Source organism: Rosa chinensis, chromosome 4 (assembly GCF_002994745.2).
Source record: "Rosa chinensis cultivar Old Blush chromosome 4, RchiOBHm-V2, whole genome shotgun sequence".
Taxonomy (NCBI): domain Eukaryota; kingdom Viridiplantae; phylum Streptophyta; class Magnoliopsida; order Rosales; family Rosaceae; genus Rosa; species Rosa chinensis.
The window spans coordinates 34,534,596-34,554,335 of record NC_037091.1 but is presented as its reverse complement, the minus strand read 5'-3'; the positions used below and the strand labels follow the sequence as shown (position 1 = coordinate 34,554,335).

General features: G+C 37.5%; 1 protein-coding gene and 1 long non-coding RNA gene across 2 annotated transcripts; both read left to right on the top strand.

The window, feature by feature from the left end:
• The first annotated feature begins 17,069 nt into the window (after window positions 1-17,069).
• Window positions 17,070-18,093, top strand: LOC121052919. The gene is made up of 2 exons (XR_005810264.1): window positions 17,070-17,258; window positions 17,999-18,093. It is a non-coding gene; the product is annotated as an uncharacterized LOC121052919 (long non-coding RNA).
• A 135-nt stretch (window positions 18,094-18,228) lies between these two features.
• On the top strand, window positions 18,229-19,011 carry LOC112197000 (citrate synthase, glyoxysomal-like). Its single transcript, XM_040518732.1, has 4 exons — window positions 18,229-18,237; window positions 18,374-18,458; window positions 18,542-18,663; window positions 18,811-19,011. The coding sequence occupies exons 1-4, from the start codon at window positions 18,229-18,231 to the stop codon at window positions 19,009-19,011; spliced, it is 417 nt and encodes a 138-aa protein (XP_040374666.1).
• Window positions 19,012-19,740: the final 729 nt, after the last annotated feature.

The window sequence follows — 19,740 nt, the reverse complement described above, 5'->3', positions numbered from 1 at the left end:
AACCAAAAATAGTACATTTCCAATCATTCCAATAGAGTTTTAATTGTATTAGGTTACATTAAGTGGCTTCCTTCGATTTGTTGAAGTTTGTAGGATAAATGTATGATTCAGACGAGACGACAGATAAATGTTGTCTGAACAAAAAAAAAAAACAGATACAACACGAACCAAAATCAAATTTATTTCCTTTGATTAGACGACAGATAACTGTTGTATGAAGACAAACCTAATTCTCAAATCTAACTTACCATGGTATGTTGCTATATTCAAACGACAGTTTTTACACTGTCTGTCATTAAAATATATCAGACGACAGAAACCAACCTGTCTGTCATCTGATGATGTTATTGGCATAGTATCAGAATGAAAAAGTTCAACATAAGTACCAATCTAGAGGGTGTATAATACAAGTCAGGCTACTAATAAAAAATTCCAAGCTTTTAGTGAGACTACTATAATAGTCTGCATCAATACTAACTATTATGTACTAGCAAGAACAAAATGCAAGATGATAATCATCAAAGGAATCCATACCTGATAATTATCAGATAAGCATCAATACTAACTATCATGTATACCCGAAAGAATAAAGACAATCCTTCATCTATCTCATAGAAACCGATAAGTGTCAAATCCGATAATTACATATTTGGGCCTTGGACCTTTTCCTGCAGATTTACCAGAATGGTCATTTTGATAACACATTGACAAATTTCACAATTAATATTACTCCCCCAAATAAAGCATACATATTTTGAAGTTAGTCTTCCCTTTGTTTCTATGTAAGGATGATGACATAATTTGTGTTTCAGATTGGTTTTAAGATGCAAATGGTCAAATTATCCTATTTAATATGCAAACCTTTAAGGCTCTAATCTTTTGTTTGATTAAAGAATGACTAAACACAATTGATGACTTGATAAATTATCTGTGATATTCAACGATTGGTATTTATTTAATTTGAAAAGGAAGAAAAAAAATGTCTACCTCTTTCTCTCCCTATCTAATGTCTCTGTCTCTTGTTGTAGCTGCTTCCTTTTCCTTTAATTCAATCATTTTCTATGTGTTTTCTTTAGGCCAATATGTAAGTTTCTACTCATGCAGCAAGTTACAACCTGCAAATAAATGCACACACAGTAAACCAAGTGCACCAAAAGCCAAACTCTTGCAGCCCAAACAAGATTCCAAACACGTGTTGGTGACGAAAAATTCCGTAGAGGATTTTGACTCACCAATGAATGCGGACTAGAGTGGGAGCTGACTGGGAACAATCGAGAAGCTTCCTTCGAGCATTGGCTTGAAGTTTGGCTGTCGGCTCGAAGAGAAGGGGGGGTACCTACAGAAAACCCTCCAATGCCTAAGTCAGTACGTTTCTTAGTTGTGGAGTAAAAACAAGTTGGAATTCGATATCTTACTTGACCAGTGTGTTCCCTATTTATAAGTGAAGGAGAGCTTGCCCCACAGGTCGCGTTTAATATCGCTTTAATACCTGTTCTTACTAACGCTATCACTCTGTGTTATTGAATAACGACATCACTCAGTGTTATTGAATAACGCCATAACACCAACCGCGTTATTAAATAACTCCATCACTCCTCGTTATTTAATATAAGTTCTTTTATAATCAGCAACAACAATCACTTCTAAAGATTGAAGTGAATCAAATCCGATCAGAGGATAACGTAATGGACTTATTCACTAAGTCATTACCTAAATCCACATTTAAGAAACATGTGAAGAGCATCGGATTGAAAAAGTTATCCGAACTCCTATGATTGTAGCAATCAGGGGGATATGTCGACATCAGGGGGAGGTATGATGTCTACATGTTCTATCTCAAAGAGTGAAGGACGTGTTGTACTGTTTTTCTCCTCCTCAGGGTAGTTTTTTGTCCCATAGGGTTTTTCACTCGAGCAAGGTTTTTAACGAGACAACGATTGAAGTGTCACCACCAAGTTTGAGTGGCACAAGGGGGAGTGTTGAAGAATGTTGACATTTAGTGTGCCTTGTCAAACTAGGATTAGTTCTATGATTGTAATAGGAGAGAATGTTATAAAATTCCTAGTCCTATTAGGATTAGTTTCCCTTGTATCATAAGTATTTGTATTTTGCAATCCCTATATCTAAGGCTCCTATTATCAATAGTGGAACACACAATTCTCTCATCAATCTCTCTCGAATTAATCCTTTATTCTTAAATAAATACTAGTGTTAGTCATTGAATAATATGTACGTTGTTCAAGTAAAACCCTAATTGTGTTTAGCCCAAACTCTAGGTTACTTTACCTTGAGGTAATAGGTTTAATTAGAAGAATCTAGAGATTATCTTTCCTTATATGATTTAGACTCTATGTATTGTAATCCTCTATATAAAGAGGCCCCTATTATCAATGAGAATACACATCGATTTTCTCTCAATTTCTGATTCCCTAAAACACGTTATCAGCACGAAAGGCCTAACCTTAAAATCCTAATTTCGTAGCCCTCAAATTTCAACATCCACCACCCCACATATTGAAGCCCTACCCTCAAGGAACCCGGAATTGGTGGCGGAACCACCGGAACTGGTTGAAAACCCTTGAACCGGTAGTCAGAAAAATCAGACCGACCCCTGCCCCCTGCAAGCATCTGCCAAGTCCCTGCACGACCCTACCGATATCTGCCGAGAAGCCCCGCGCGCATCTGCCGAGCCCTGTGCCTGCCCCTTCTGTCACCTGCCGAGACGTGTGCCTGCCCCTGCCGTTCTGCTGAGAAGCCCCTCGTGCATCTGCTAAGCCCTGTGCCTGCCCCTGCCATGACCTGCCGAGACATGTGTCTGCCCCTGTCGACAGCCCCGCACACACCTGCCGACATCTGCCGACACCTGCCAAGCCCCTGCGCAGCAGCTGCCGACAGGCCCTGCACATCCTCCGCACTGCCCCTGCAGCAGCCTTGTACACCCCGGCCTACCTCCGGCCACCATCAGTTTCAGGCATATTTTCCGGCGACCCCGGTACCTTTTTCCGGTCATCTTCAACATCCTTTTCCGGTCAAGATTTCTGGCATCTTTTCAAAGTAAGCTTTTCTAAAAGTTCCCTTTTTTAAAGTTTTTCAATTACTTCTTCTTTCGCTCGGAGACTTCCAACATCCCTTCTTCTACCCCCATTTCTTCTTCATAGGGGAGACCAAATAGCCGAACTGTGGGGGTTCATGCTCACTCCAAGCTTGGAGCTTGTAGAGTCCTCCAAACTTAGAGTTTGTTGAGAAGAAAATAATCGACCACATGCATCGTTGTTTCGATCTAATCCAAAACCCCTCTTGGAAGCGACTACGCTCAGAAAATCCCTAATTTCTTGGAAGCAACTACGCTCCGAAATTTAATAGTTTTTCGTGGTAGCCTTTTTGCTACTAAACTAAACCTAATCTTGTGTTGTTTTTCAGGATAAGTTAACTGAACAAGTTGAACTTTGTTCCACTGGAGACAATTGGCGCAGGATACCATAAGTGGGTCCGAGATGTACGCCAACGTATTAAGGTTGATGGACTTCTGGAAACCATCCAAGAGCCTAGTCAGAATGTGCTCTCTATTGAGCAAGCTACTGCTTTTGAAGCAAATCAAGCTAAAGCCATAATTCCCATGATAAGGCACATGAATGACACGCTCCAAAGTGAATACCTCAATGAGGAAGACCCCAGAAAACTATGGGTAGAACTTGAGCAGCGATTTGGCAACGTTCATGAGTCCCTGCTTCCTGATTTAGAAGTGAGATGGCATAGCCTCCACTTTTGTGATTTCAAGTCTGTGCTTGATTATAACTCGGAAGCTCTTGGTATCAAGTCTCTAATGGAGTTTTGTAGCCAAGCCATAACTGATACGATGTTGATCGAGAAGACTCTCTCTACCTTCCCCGTCTCTGCTTTGATGATTTCAAAGAATTATCAGACTGATGTGAATGCAGGACGTATCACAAGGTTTCATGAGCTCATTGGAGCCATGAACATAGCTGAGAAGCACGACAATATCCTTGTGAAAAACTATAATGCTAGACCCCTGAGAACCAAGTCTATTCCGGAGTCTAACTATAGTCGCGCCCCCAAGGGAGGAAGCAAGGAGCGAAACCCTAAGAGTAGGGACAATTCTGGATGTTCTGGTCCATATTCTTGCCCTAAAGAGGAAAGAAACCTTCAAGAGAGGCGTACACGGAACCGTGGAGGTCAACGTGTGAAGAGAGAGAGAGGCGGAGCCTCCGACCATGGTGGTAACGCTACCAAGAGCAATGGTCGTCCAAATCGTGCCCCAAAGGAGCCTCGATCAAGGGAGCCTGACCATAATGATGTTTGTTTTCGATGTGGATCAACTGAAGATTGGGCTAAAGCATGTAAAGCACCCCAGAATGTTGCAAACGCATATAAGACGTATCGTGAAGCAAGGGAGGCAAATTACATGGAACAAGAAGATCAAGATGGCTATCTCGATCTAAGGGTGGAAGACTACAAGGATCAAGACTCAGAAACTGGCGATTTTGATTAAGTCTTTTTATTTTCCAAGAGATGTAGGCAATTGTCATATTATTTTTGTAGTAGATGCCAACGGTATTAGTCCTTCTTCAAAGTAGGCGTACTCAATGTAAGTGTGATGTCTAGGAAGGTTTTGAGATAAGTGGTACTTAAGTGAGCTTTGCTCCACCGACATCTTTATACTCACCTCGTCACATTTGCATTGGAATTACCGAAAGAAGTTAGACGACTACCATTGTTTTGCATTAGCTAGTTTATTGGATTATATTTTCTTTGGTCAAAGAAACGATGATGTAATTCCGTTTGGCTTATTAATAAAAGTTGAGTTCTTTTCTTTACGACTCCTTTTTAATTATGAGCTTTTCTTTTAGGAATGGATGAACTACAATGTCTTGCGGATAGTGCGACTACGCACACCATTCTACGGCATAGGCAATTATTCTTAGAGATGTTGCCTACATATTCCTCTGTGACTACGATGGCTGGGCCATCAGGTTTAGTTCAAGGACATGGAATGGCCCAATTCCTATTGCCAAATGGCACCTTGAGTAAAGTCACTGAAGCTCTCTACGCTCCTAAAGCAAATCAAACCTTATTGAGCTTTAAAGATATAAGAGCCAACAGATTCCATGCGGAAACACATACTGAGAACGAAAAAGAGTTCCTTTGCATTACCTCTAATGATTGCGGACGGAAGCGCATCTTAGAGAAGCTTATGTGTCAATCTAGTGGACATCCTAGTCATGATATGATGCTCCGTATTCTAAAGACTTCACATGGACATCTATTCTTTAGAGTGAGAAGAAGCAAGAATCTAAAATTGATTCCTGGACTTCACAAGACCGCAACAATTGCAGCTTCTGGCGCTGCATCCGTCTTGGGGCTCCTTAGAGCCGCCCAAGTCCCATGTGATGACGTCATCAAGGGAGCCAACCATGAGTATGACGCCATGGTTGTTCCTCCCACTGGCCATGACGCCATACACACTAATTCCAATGGCTCCAACGCCATGTTGGGAGCTGTAGTCACACATTTTGCTTCTAATAGCGCTATAGACGCTCAGGCCCAACCAAAATCCTCATTGATTGCTTCTAAGGCCCCTCGCTTGTTTTGCAAAGCCTGTTCCTTTGGAAAATTAGGACCGAGATCATCCTACGCAAAGGATCCCAAAATACTCATTCCGTTCTAACAGAGAATCCAAGGGGATATTTGTGGACCAATTCAACCATCTTGCGGACCTTTTACATACTTTATGGTATTGGTTGATGCGTCGACATGCTGGTCACATGTCACGTTGTTGTCCACTCGAAATGCTGCTTATGCTAAACTCCTCGCCCAGATTATCCGTCTACGGGATCACTATCCTAACCATCCTATTAAATCAATTCGACTTGATAATGTTGGGGAGTTAGCATCGAAAACGTTCGATGACTATTGCATGTCACTGGGGATTGATGTAGAGCATCCAGTTCTCCATGTTCATACCCAAAATGATCTCGCAGAAGCCGTTATCAAACGACTACAGATGATAGCAAGGACATTGGTTATGCGCACCAATCTCCCTGTTTCTGCTTGGGGATATGCAATATTGCATGTAGCGACGCTAATTCGTCTGCGACCCACTGCAACCCAATCTTACTCTGCATTACAACTAGTGACTGGGTACGAGCCTGATATCTCGCACTTACGCATTTTTGGGTGTGCCATTTATTTGCCTATTACGCCGTCACAGCATACTAAGATGGTTCCACAACGACGAATGGGCATTTATGTTGGATATGAATCTCCAACCATCATCCGCTATCTTGAACCCTTGACAGGCGATCTCTTTACCACTAGATTTGCTGATTGTCACTTTGATGAGACAGTCTTCCCATCGTTAGGGGGAGATAAGAACACAGATGTTCAACAGCAACGACAGGAATTGTCGTGGTATGTCCCCACTATATCTCATCTCGATCTCCGTACCGCACAGTCTGAACTTGAAATGTGAAGAATAATCGAGGTCCAGAACGTAGTAGAATACTTTGCCTGATGCATTTTCTGATGTTGCCAAAGTGACGAGATTACACATACCTGCTGCAAACGTGCCTGCAAGGATCGATGTCCTGAAAACTGGACATCACGCCACTCCTGTGACACCAGGAAATGGCGCCATTGCCCAATATGGCAATGATGTGGCCTCTATGGCCATAGGTCCCACAAGGAAGCGCGGTAGACCGATTGGTTCAAAGGATACTCGCCCTAGAAAGGGAGCGAATGAGACACAAACAAATCCTTTGATCATCGATACTCAAAATTCGTCCCATGAGAATGTTCCAGATTATGGTTATGTCCAAGAGACATCATTGGCGGATGCCTCAATGTCAAAACCTATCCCTGAGTATGTAGAGATCTCTGTGAATTATACTAGTGTACATGGAACGTGGGAAAGAAGCTCCATCATCATTGATTATGTATTCGCATATTCAGTAGTGCGTGAGATTATTGAGACCGATGACATCGAACCATGCTCCGTTGATGAATGCCAACGTAGAGTTGATTGGCCAAAATGGAAAGATGCGATCTAGGCAGAACTTGATTCTCTAGCGAAAAGAAAGGTATTTGGCAAAGTTGTACCAATACCACCCAACACCAAACCAGTTGGTCACAAATGGGTATTCGTTAGAAAGCGTAATGAGAGAAACAAGATTGAAAGGTACAAAGTTCGCCTTGTGGCTCAAGACTTCTCACAACGCCCTAGAATTGACTACAAGAAGATCTATTCTTCCGTAATAGACGTAATAAAACTGAACATGCAGCTTATGGATGTGGTTACTGCATATCTATATGAGGATCTAGATACAGAAATATACATGAAGGTCCCAGATGGACTTTAGTTACCCAAATCAAGTGGCTCTAAACCACGGAGTGCATTTGCAATTAGATTGAAACGCTCACTATATGGATTGAAACAATCCGGAAGGATGTGGTATAACCGTCTGAGTGACTATTTGATTGGTAAGGGATATGTCAACAATGAACTATGCCTATGTATGTTCACAAAAAGGACAAGTTCCGAATTTGCAATAGTAGCGGTTTATGTCGATGACATGAACATAATTGGCACCCTTAAAGAGTTAAGGGAAACCGCTAAACACTTGAAATCTGAGTTTGAGATGAAAGATCTTGGGAAAACACGCTTTTGCCTCGGTTTGGAACTTGAGCACCGTAGATAAGGTATCCTGATTCATCAATCAGCTTATAGCCAAAAGATGCTTAGGCGTTTCAACACTGACAAGATTAAGCCTTCAAGCACCCCAATGGTCGTTTGCAGTCTTGATCCAAAGAAGGATCCATTCCGTCCAAAAGATGACGACGAAGAAGTGCTAGAGGCAGAAGTGCCCTACCTACGTGCAATAGGCGCATTATTGTACTTAGCACAATGCACAAGACCGGATATCTCATTCGTTGTGAACTTGCTAGCTAGATATAGCTCTGCGCCAACACGACTCCATTAGACTGGTGTTAAAGATATCTTACGATACCTAAATGGTACGATTGATATGGGCTTTTTCTGTCCCTACAGAAAGACAATGGATTCTGACCCATCAAATGCCCGGGACGCCACACATGGTGGACTGCGTTCCCTCTCCCCATCCCAAAACGATAAAAGTGTTTTAGAAGGTTTTACTGATGTTAGGTATCTCTCTGACCCACACAAAGGTCGCTCCCAAACTGGTTATGTTTTCACCATGGGAAAGACCGCGATATCTTGGAGGTATACAAAGCAGACCTTAGTCGCTACCTCTTTGAATCATGCAGAGATTATTGCTCTTCACGAAGCAGTTCGTGAATGTATATGGCTTCGATCCATAGTTACGCATGTTCGAAGCAATTGCGGTCTGAAGTCTACCACAGATGAGCCAACGAGCATTTATGAGGATAATGCTACTTGCATTGAACAAATGAAGCAAGGCTACATTAAAGGCAACAACACCAAGCACATATCACCTAAATTCTTCTACAATCAGCAACAACAGAAACTCCTCAAGATCAAAGTGAACCAAGTTCGATCTGAAGACAATGTGGCAGACTTGTTTACTAAGTCATTGCCTAAATCCACGTTCGAGAAATATGTGGTAAGAATTGGCTTGTGGAAATTATCTGAACTCCCATGATCGTAGTCATCAGGGGAGGCGCAGACATCAAGGGGAGATGTCTACATGTTCACCTCGAAACGTAAAGGGTGTGTTATGCTCTTTCTCCCCTTCGACCGAGGTTATTTTTGTCCCACTAGGTTTTTGTTACTCTGCAAGGTTTTTAACGAGGCAACGAGAGAAGCACTGCATTTAGCCAACACAAGGGGGAGTGTTCAAGTAAAACCCTAATTTGTGTTTAGCCCAAACTCTAGGTTACTTGACCTAGAAGTAATAGGTTTAATTAGAAGAATCTAGAGATTATCTTTCCTTGTATGATTTAGACTCTATGTATTGTAGTCCTCTATATAAAGAGGCCCCTATTATCAATGAGAATACACAGCAATTTTCTCTCAATTTCTGATTCCCTAAAACATACATGTAATATTTAATATTTTAATTGAATGCAGAGCTGTTTCAAGATGTAACAATGTTCCGTAAGCTATTAAATAGAACAACATGAAGGCCTAAAATGCAAAAGCCAACAAATGAATATAAACCAGGCTTTTCCAATAAAGCTTTACTGGAAGACCCTTTATCTCAGCTTTGGTTTAACTCCTGCATTTTCTTTTAGGTTTTATACATCTGAAAGTCTTTGGATCACTGTCTCCATATTCCGACTCAAGCCAAGGTCGTCTCTCATTGGTGTTACTCAATCCCTGCACTTTAAATATGTATTAACAGTTTCATGTACCAAAATACTCGGTTTGAAACTTTATATGTAAGAATTATTAGTGTCCTTTACTTAGTGTACTGTTTGTAAAATTTCCCCTTTACCTAATATTGCAAAGCGAATCACTACAAGAGAAAATAGCAAAAGCAAGGAATTTCATTGTGACAACCCAAAAATCGTTGCAAATTCGAGGAAATTTCAGTTGTCGCACATGATCCCATTAGCGACAACTAATTTGTCACATAAAGTAGGCATTTGCAATAAATTGACAGTTGTTACCCATTTGACATTATGCGACACCCAATTCCTCGCAAAATGTCAATTAGGCGACAATTTCTACCAACTGTTGGTTAATGTTTGTGTGACAACTTTAACTTCCTCACGAAAGACTAATTATGCGACAATTTTAATCTTTATGTGACAACTAGATTTTTGTCATTGAAGACTAATTTAGCGACAACTCATAGGAGTTGTTGGTTATTATTTATGTGGTAATCTTAATTTCCTCGCTGAAAATCAATTGGGTGACAACTTTAACGGGTTATCGCTTCATGTTTATGTGACAACTTGAACTTCCTCACTGAAAACTAATTAGGCGACGACTTCTACTAGCAGTCAGTTAATGTTTATGTGCAACTAGATTTTTGTCGCCTAAGACTGATTTAGCGACAACTCCTGTGAGTTGTCGGTTATTGTTTATGTGATAACCTTAATTTCCTCACTGAAAATCAATTGGGTGACAACTTTAACGGGTTGTCGCTTAATATTTATGTGACAACTTGATCTTCCTCACTGAAAACTAATTAGGTGACGACTTCTACTAACGGTTCGTTAATGTTTATGTGACAACTTGAACTTCCACATTGAAACCCAATTAAGAGACGACTTCTATGAGTTGTCGGTTAATGTTTATGTGACAGTTTGAATTTTCTCACAAATTGCCAAATAGACGACGATCTCAACGAGTTGTCACTTAATGTTTATGGGACAACTTGAAATTTCTTACTAAAAACCAAGTAGGTGACTACTTCTATCAATTGTCAGTTAATGTTTATGTGACAAATTTAATTTTATTGCAGTAGACTAATTATGTGACGACTTCTACAGGTTGTCGCTTAATGTTTGTGTGACAATTTGAACTCTCTCGTTGAAAACCAATTAAACGACGACTTGTACTAGTTGTCGGTTAATGTTTATGTGACAACTTTAATTTTTCACACAAAAGCCCAATTAGGGGACAACTTCTACCCGTTGTCGCTTAATGATTATGTGACAAATTGACCTTTCTCATAATCTACTGATACATCATGGGGGAAAAATATTTTATCTTCCACCATTTCTGCAAAATTTCTTCGATATATTAGATATTTGAGATATATTTCGATAAAATGAAGAAATATGTTTAAAATGTGAGAAGCGAAAAAATAAAAATAAAAAAGTTACTCGATTATTCATAGATAAAATACATTATGGAATATGGAGTTTATGTGGTGAAATCTCTCAAGGCGGTAAGGCGAAATCCCCTCAAGGTGAATCTAGGTGAGGTGAAACCTTTTAAGGTTGATTTGAGTGAGGTGAAATCTCTCAAGGTGAATCTATGTGAGGAGAAATCTCCTCAATACGAACATGGGTGAAGAGTAATCCCTCAAGGGAAATCTGAGTGAAGAGAAATCCTCTCTTTGTGAATTTTTTTGCTAATGTTTTTACTTTCTTGTCTAGGTGAAATATTTCTTTCCTACTTGAATTATATTACTTAGATTGGTTTGATTAGGTACTCTATTCCTTCCTTATTGGATTATGATTCTAATCCTATTCAACTTATATTTATTTTGTTTACTTCTCTATTTGCTACAATATGTAATTTCTATAAATATCTATAAGATGGAGAATAATAGATTCAGTGAAGCTTATTGATGAATTTTCCCTCCATCATTCTTTGACATCATGGTTCATTCAGCCGTCCACTTGCCACGCGAAGCTAAATTTGCTAGTCCAATAAGATACCGTTGGATGTATCCAATTGAGAGGTAATGTATATTATTTTGTTTGAACTTATTTATATTCTTTTAGAGTGCATTTATAAACTGAGTAATTATTTTTAATTCATAGGTTGCTGAGAATATATAAAAAATATGTGCGCAATAAAGAACGATTAGAAGGTTCTATTGTTGAGGCTCATATCTCGTATGAATCATTAACATTTTGTTCAATATATCTTCGAGATGTCGAGACAGCCTTTAATCGACCAAAACGAAATCAGTCAGGGAGTAAACCCAACATGGAGAATTTTGTTTTTGCTTAAAGAGTACGTCCAACTAGAAAAGGAGAGTGCACTGAAAACATAGATCAAAGACATATAGAAAAGTTTCAAAAATGGTTTCTAAGTCGTGCTAAGACATTATATGATAGTAAATATATTAATGATGATTCCACTGATGATAATCTTATGTTGGAGTATAACAGAGCTCCTAGTGAAAAAGAATTAATGGTTGATAGTGACATAAATAGTGGCTAGAATTATGACCCAAATTAATTAAATTGTAAGATAATCTATGTTGTTCGGTATTTTTGACGCTCAAATTCAATGCATAAAATTCAAAAATTGGGTTTATTCTTTTTCGACTTCTACTGTGAGTTCTATATATGTTATTTTTTACTTATCTTTTTGTTTTTTAACTGTTGCCATTTTTTTAGAGTTTTTTTTTTAAGTTAGATAAGTGTAATGAAAAATATGATACTTACACAAATATAGAGTTGTGCTATTGGTTTTGTCTTTTTTTTTAATAGGTTGTGGTGCTGGGTTCGATGTGTTTTTTCTTTTTGGTTTTTTCTTTCTTTCTACTGTACTGTGTTTTGGTTTTTTAGAATAAACAAAGATATTGCTTTTTTTTTTGTATGTGTATAGAAGTTAATTATGGTTGTGATTCCTTAATCATGATTATCGTTTTCTTGATTGATATATAATTATGGTTTTGATTATCGTTTCCTAAATCTTTTAAATCTAATATTTTTTCCTGTATTTCCTCTATTATCTATATGTCTATAACTTCGTTAACTTCGTTAAAAAGCAAAAGAACCCAAAATATAAGAACTTCTTCCCGTTCTCATCTCAAATAGCTGCAGAAATCTTCGAGCTATTCTTCCCATTTTCTCTCACACAGGCTGAAAAAGTAGGCAGGTTCCTAAGAGAAAAGAGAGGAGTCCTAATTATAACTCTTCATAAACCAAAAGATATGGAAGACAATATAAAAGGGAGGGTGGCTCTGTTGATCAGAACAGTTGACTACTCTCTTCGTCCAATCTTCGTCTGTATAAGGTTGAGTCTGTATTGTGATGGTTTGTGTTTCTGATTTCCTATATTTTCTTGAATGGTTTTGATTTTTTATTTTTACTCTTATGTCGAATTGCAGATTCAAGGTGTTCAGGATGTCCAAACCCAGCCACCAAAATGGTACGTTTTTTCTCTAATTTTTCGATTTGGATCCATATGTGCCTGATATATGGTTCTGTTTAACATTTCAATTTAGGGCTTAAATAGTTGATGAGTAAATGCAACAGAGGTTGGGCACGGTTGATTGATGTAGTTGTGATGCTTTTCTTTGTTCTTGAGGCTCCTGATTCTGTTAGTTTTAGAGTTCCTGATTATGATAGGGTTATTAGTTGTATAATTTATAAAGTATTCAAGAAAAAACAAACGAAAATGAAAGGGCCTCACATCAATCTATCACAGCATCACCCAAGTCCACAACATTTCAATTTTAGTCAAAGGACTAGCACTCTAGTATTTGAAATGAAATTTTCCACTGATCGGATTTTTTTGCTTTTACTTTGAAATGAGAGAGACGAGTGTTCTGCTTCTATCTCCTTTTCTATTCCAGTCCATCTTACTTTTACTAGTATAATATGAATTGCCCCTTTTTAGTATGATAAATGGGATAGTTTTCTAGTGTCCAGTGTAATCTAAGTAAATCATGATCAAATGTATTGTCTTTTTTTTTTTAATGAATAGTTTGACTCTTTCTTGTTATGTAATGCAGATGACATTTCAAGCTCTACAAGTAAAGGCTTTATCTACCCCTACTGAATTCAAAAGAAAGCGTGGAAAAACTACTGGAAGGGGTATGATTCAGATGATTGCTAGGAATGGCAACGAGAAGATGGAGATAATATTTGGCCGGATGTATTAGGTCCCTATTACTTAATACATGTACAGTAAGTTCACTAACTCTATAAGGATTCAGGTTCGAAGTCGAGCTCCAGTATGTTACTGTGGGTGGAATAAGATTCCAGCATATATTAAGAAGGCATTGAGAGAAGGATTAGCGGTAAGTTACTCAGTCAAATTGGTTCAATATAAAGTTAATATATTGTGTTCCTAATATACTTGGATGATTTGAATCTTGATTAGGTACATTTTGATGTGGAAATAGAACATCCAAAAATTGTGAATTTTGTGAATAACAAGATGCGCTTGGGACATAGTCAATTCAAGTGGAAGTTGCATGATCACTACGGAAAATGTGGAACACCTGCTCAGGGACGAGCCACACTTCCTCCACCAAATCTATGGGTATGAGGCCGAGAGAGGAATGGCAATGGCTATGTGATAAACTCTACACCAATCCAAAGTATATTGTATGTATTCTCTACACCTTCATTTTTTTTTCTCCAAAATATTTTTGTTATGTTTTTCCAGTTTTATGCTTGGATTAAAAATCTTAGAGTATATATGTTTGACATAACATTATTTATAAAGGATAAATGCAACAAGAATTCAGTTAGCCGAAGAAACAAAAGAGTATGAATCGTGGCGGAGCTATGCCTTTCATTTAACATGCCTTAAGGAGAGCCAAGAGATGAAGATGGTGTCAAACAATGCAAACAATTTGGAACTTGAAGAATATGATGAAGATGATGAAATTTGATACTTTGCGAAGTTTTGAGTAATAATTAGTTTAGGTTTTAGTTAGTATTGGTAAACTATTTTATTTCTTTTTTATTAGCTATTATTATTTTTTAGAAGAATATTTGTAGACTTTATTTGATTTATGATTTATTAAGTCTTCGAATATTATTATTTGCAGATAAACATTATTAATGAAGTTTTTTTTTTTTTTTTCAAATAATGGAATTATTTTAAATTTTTTAAATAATTAATTAAATTTGAGCAAGAAATATGTATCCATTTTTCACATTTTGCTTATTATTAAATGAGACAAACAACCTAACCTCTTCTATAACCATTTGCAATAGATAATCATTTCGCGTTGAATTGAAAATCCGACGACTTTGGGTTGTCGCAACTAGTTGTCGCCTAATGTGTTTTACTGATTGTTAAAAGCGACAAAATTGCATGGTTGTTGCTTATTCAATATGCGGCACAATTAGTTCCTCGACGAAATTATAGGAGACAAACAAGAAATCTCGCATATAATTTTCTACAACAAACACATATCTGTTACATATTAAAATATGCAACAAAAAGGAAACCTCACAGTTATTTTTTGCAACAAAAAAAAGTCTTGCATATAAATTTTTGATCAAACATGTAAGCCTCGCAAACGGAATATGCAACGCAAACGAAGTCTCGTATATTAGAAATTGTCACAAACAGAAAGTCTAATAAAACCGTTAAATCTATGCAATTATTCAATTTTTAAAGGGTAATTTTGGGTTTTCATATATATATATATATATATATATATATATATATATATATATATATATATGGATCCTATCCAAAGTGAGGCCTTACTCTGAAATTAAAGTGTAAGGTTGGAGTTTAGGATCACTTTTCGGTCTCATATCTACATCTAAATCGTTCAACTTTTAGGTACTAATGTATAGATCTCTACAAAATTCACTACAAGAAATTTGGGTATATGCAACGAGTTTATATGCAAGGAGTCAAAATTCCTTGCAATTGGTTGACTTATACAAAGAATTTTGTGAATCCTTGCATCTGGCTCTTTGAGTTTGCAAGGAATGCAAAAATTCCTTATACTTGGTCTTCTCAAATCTAAAAAATGGCAAATTCCTTGTATATAGATTTAGAATCCTTGCAATTATTGCGGGGCGGGATTTTTTAGCGCTCTCCAAACCACAATTGCAACGATCTAACTCGCTTCCTTGTTTTTATTTGTGGACACCTCTCAGAGCCTTTATCACTCGACTGACTCTAGTTAGAAAAAGAAGAAACAAAAGTTCTCTCTGGTCCTTCTAGATCGATGAAGAATACACCCAAAACACCAAAACCCCAAATCCAACTGTCAGTGGCGAAAATCGGCTAGTCGATCGAGCTAGGCGTGAGGGTGAAAATCGGCCGACAAGGCGGGCTGGGCGATTCCTAGGCGCGCTGGGCGCTGGGCAGTCGGCGACTAGGCGTTCCATCCCTTTTTTTTTTTTTAAAGAAACTCGTCCTAGGAGGCTAAAACGCCTAAAACGCAATCTGACCTAAAAGTTTTCGACTAAAGCTCGCCTCTCTCTCTCTCTCTCTCTCTCTCTCTCTCTCCAGCACGGCCGCATGACGCCTTTTCTTTCTTCGACGGTGACGCCGTGATGGACTGATGGTGCGCGGTGAGTCTGGGTTTCTGTAATTCTCTTAATTTCTGCTTCTGGGTCTTCACTCTTCAATCGATTTATGGCTTCCTCTTAATTTCTGCTTCTGGGTATTCAATTTTTAGTCTTCAAGTTTGGGTTTGGCTCGAACTCTACTAGGTGAAGCAGCTTCGATTTCAGTTTTCGACTCGATTTCGGAAACTTCAAGCTTGGTAAGTTGCTGCCATCTTTCTTGCTTCGATTTCTGGGATCGAATTGCATCTGTTACTTTTGCTATATGCTATACATACGACTAATATGAGATGAAAATTGGATATGTGATCTGTTTTGTCCTTCTGGATTTCTGGGTTCTAATTGCTTCTGTCCCTTTTTATCTTTCTGTTTTGACTTTTGACTTGAAAATTTGAAATCGAGTTGCATTTGTAGACTTGTATCTGTTTTGGTAAAGCATTGAATTGTTTGATGTATTGATAGCTGCAGGTCTTATGAGCAATGAAACCATAATGCTTCAAAATTTAGCTGGGAGGCCATGGTCTATTAAACTCAAAGGAACGACAAGGGGTCAATTTGCGTATGGAAGGCTAGTGTAATATTTGTAAAGAGAACCAAATTTCATTTGGAGACACCCTTGTTATTGAGGTAGTCAAGATAGTTGTGGTGGTGCTGAGAAGAACTAAGCTGGGAAGAAGAAAGAGAGTGTATGGAGCTTGAAGAAAGACCATCCTTTTTCAAGGTCCTTGTTGGTGACTTCTCCTAGCAACTGGTAATGTATATTAATCTCACTTGTTTTTCTTTTTCAAGGTTCTCTGCATAGCTCATCAATGAAATTCTGAGCTAAGTCATGCCCATCAAATTCCGTTTACTACTATTTGTTTCATGTTCTTTTGGGGAATCAAGTATTAAAAATTCCTACCACAGTCTGCAACCAAACAACAAGCCAAGAATTCCAACAAAGGTTACAGTTTTTAGTCATCTCTAGTTTAAATTCTTTATTTAGTTTTGTTCATAGCAAATTATATAATTGCAATAATCTGCTTAAATTCCCCCAGTGTTCCTTTAAGGGAAAATTTCTTTTGCATACAAGAAATTGATGTAATGTGTTTTATATATAACTTCAGCATATTAGAAAACTGTATACTTATCATTTATAGATCGATTATTTGATCTTTGGTGAGAAGGAATGCCTATGAAACTAAATCTGGTTAAATGAATTTTGTTTTTCCTGAGCTTATATTTGGCCTCTTGGTTGGGTTTGAAGTGCAGATGAGATCAAATTAGGTAGTTTTGATATGGACTGAGCATGGTCATAGCTATTTGCCATTCAGAAGACAAACAAGTAGTAACTCCAGCAGGTGTGCTCATTTTGTGTCTACCAGCCTATTTTTGTTGCTTATAATTTCGTGCATTTCTTTGTGAAACACTAAATATGGGGGCTTCTTGACATTTACATATGCATTTTGCTGATACGTACTTTTGTTTCCATTGTTCCTTTAGCTAATCATGAAAGTTCAATTCTAGAGATAAAAATAGCCTTATGATAAAATGTGCAGATGCCTCTTCTTTGAGTTGAACTTTTGAGCAGACAATTTAAAATCCTTGGGGTTTATGGATATCAATATTGCTTTGTCGATTCATATGTAGAAAACCTTCCCTTACTTGACAAGACCCATGCTGTTTCTTACCAGGAAAGAAGTGGCAAGATGGCTATTGCACTGAGAGCAGAACATTACATTCAAGTACATTTATTGTTATTTGTTTCTTCTATTTTTTTCTTTGTTTGTTTTGTGATTTTCTTTACTGTATAATACACACTAAGAATACTTTCATGGGTTGTAGTAAACACTTTAAGAATCACACATTAAAGTTTTCTTAAGGGCACATTAGAAACATATACAAAGTATGTCTGCATCATTTATTAGTCGATGAACTGTAAGTCCAAACAAGATTTGAGCTTGTTGCCTATTAGCAGGAATGATATAATATTGAATTGATGTTATTATATCACTATAGTCTAGCAACAGATGTTTGTTAGTATACTTTAAGTTAATGAAGCTCACAATTGGTAATGCTTTCATATTTGGTCTGCTGCAAGGCCTAGCATACTGGTAAATGGGAATTGATGAGCAGATTGCTTCCAAAGTTTCAAGAGTATGAAGTTTGTGGACTGCATTAGATCCTTTGAAAGAGAAAAACAAAGTTATCTATCAAATTTTCAATGGTATTAAGAATGCTCTTCTTTCACTTAAAGCTATAATTGGTTGTATCATGTCTATAAAATTTTATTGCTTTATATGTTTGTTTCTGTTCCAAGTAGAGATCCAAATGAAAAAAGTAAAGAATCGACTAACATTATGATCCTATAGAACATAGACAAAGTAAGCTGAATATTGTTATACTATTGGTAACTACTAAATTGAATAAACACCATAAAGTCTGAGCGCAGTTATCTATTGTGATTTGCAGGTAGCTGGAGAAAGTTGCACTATTTGATGAGTATTTTGTTAACAGAAAGCTGTATCCAAATGTTGATTTCTACTCTGGTTCAGATATAGGTACTTGTCCTTGTATAAAGATATGAAAGCTTGTAGGTTCCTGTTTGTAATTGGTAAGAAAGTATTGACTTCTTGTTAAACAGAGCAATCAGATTTCCAACTGAGTTCTTCCCAGTTTTGTTTGCAATCCCTCGAATGGCTGGTTACATGGCACACTGGAGAATCCCTGGGTGATTCTAATACTAAGATCATGAGGTCTGCACAGGTTAGTTCAATTATGTGTTCAGGCATCTTGAACATTGTTTTTTTTTTTTTTCTTTTTTCTCGAGTTATTGTAAATGAACTTATATGTCCTAATCATTAGTTGCTTCTATGAGTGATCTGCCATGTTTCTGGCCATGCTGTTTCTCAGCTTTTCCCATCTTCTGTTATTCAAGTATATATTGGGGAGTGGCTCCGGCACTATATGCCATTGAAGGAACGGACACTAAGCAAAGATGCAGACAAATTGTCACAAGTTTCTGTTTCAAACTCCTCTAAGCGTCATTTGTCTGAATCTGGAACTAGAAGTGTTATGTGGTTAAGTGAAATACTGCTAAATTGCAATTTTTGATGTACAAACAAACTAATTAATTGTTTTTAATTCAATGAATAAAAAAAAACTGGAATGACAATTGGGGTATTTTCTTTTATTCAGTTTTAATTTTTTTTAACTAAATGCAAGGAATTCTCCTTGTATATCAGCTAACCATAGTTAACCTCAGGTGTTAATTCCTTGCATTTGAGATTAATAATTCCTTGCATTTGCAAACTCAAATGCAAGGAATTTTCAAGTTGTTGTATTTGCTCTTTTGCAAGGGCCTCTTTGCAAGGACTCAAATGTTTGGGTTAATGCAATGAATTTCCAGCTTTTTACAAGGAAAAAATTCCTTGCAAAAAGCCTTTTTTCTTATAGTGATTTCAGCCAAATTAATGGTCGTTAAGGCGTTGATAACTACCTTAAAGCTAGTACGGTTCAGGTTGGACAGATTCAGTTCATCCATTGGTTTAAGCGAATTAGATACCTTAAAGATTATTAATTTGGCTGAAATTTTGCAGAGATGATCTATACATTAGTACCTCAAAACTGAACGGTCGAGATATGGATATGAGACCAAAAAGTGACCCTAAACTCTAACCTCGCACTTTAATTTCAGAGCGAGCCTCGCTCTAGATAAGATATGTATATATATATATATATATATATATATATATATATCTCTCTCTCTCTCTCTCTCTCTCTCTCTCACACACACACACACACGGACACCCAATTTTGGGTAGCCTTCTCCTACTTCTTCTT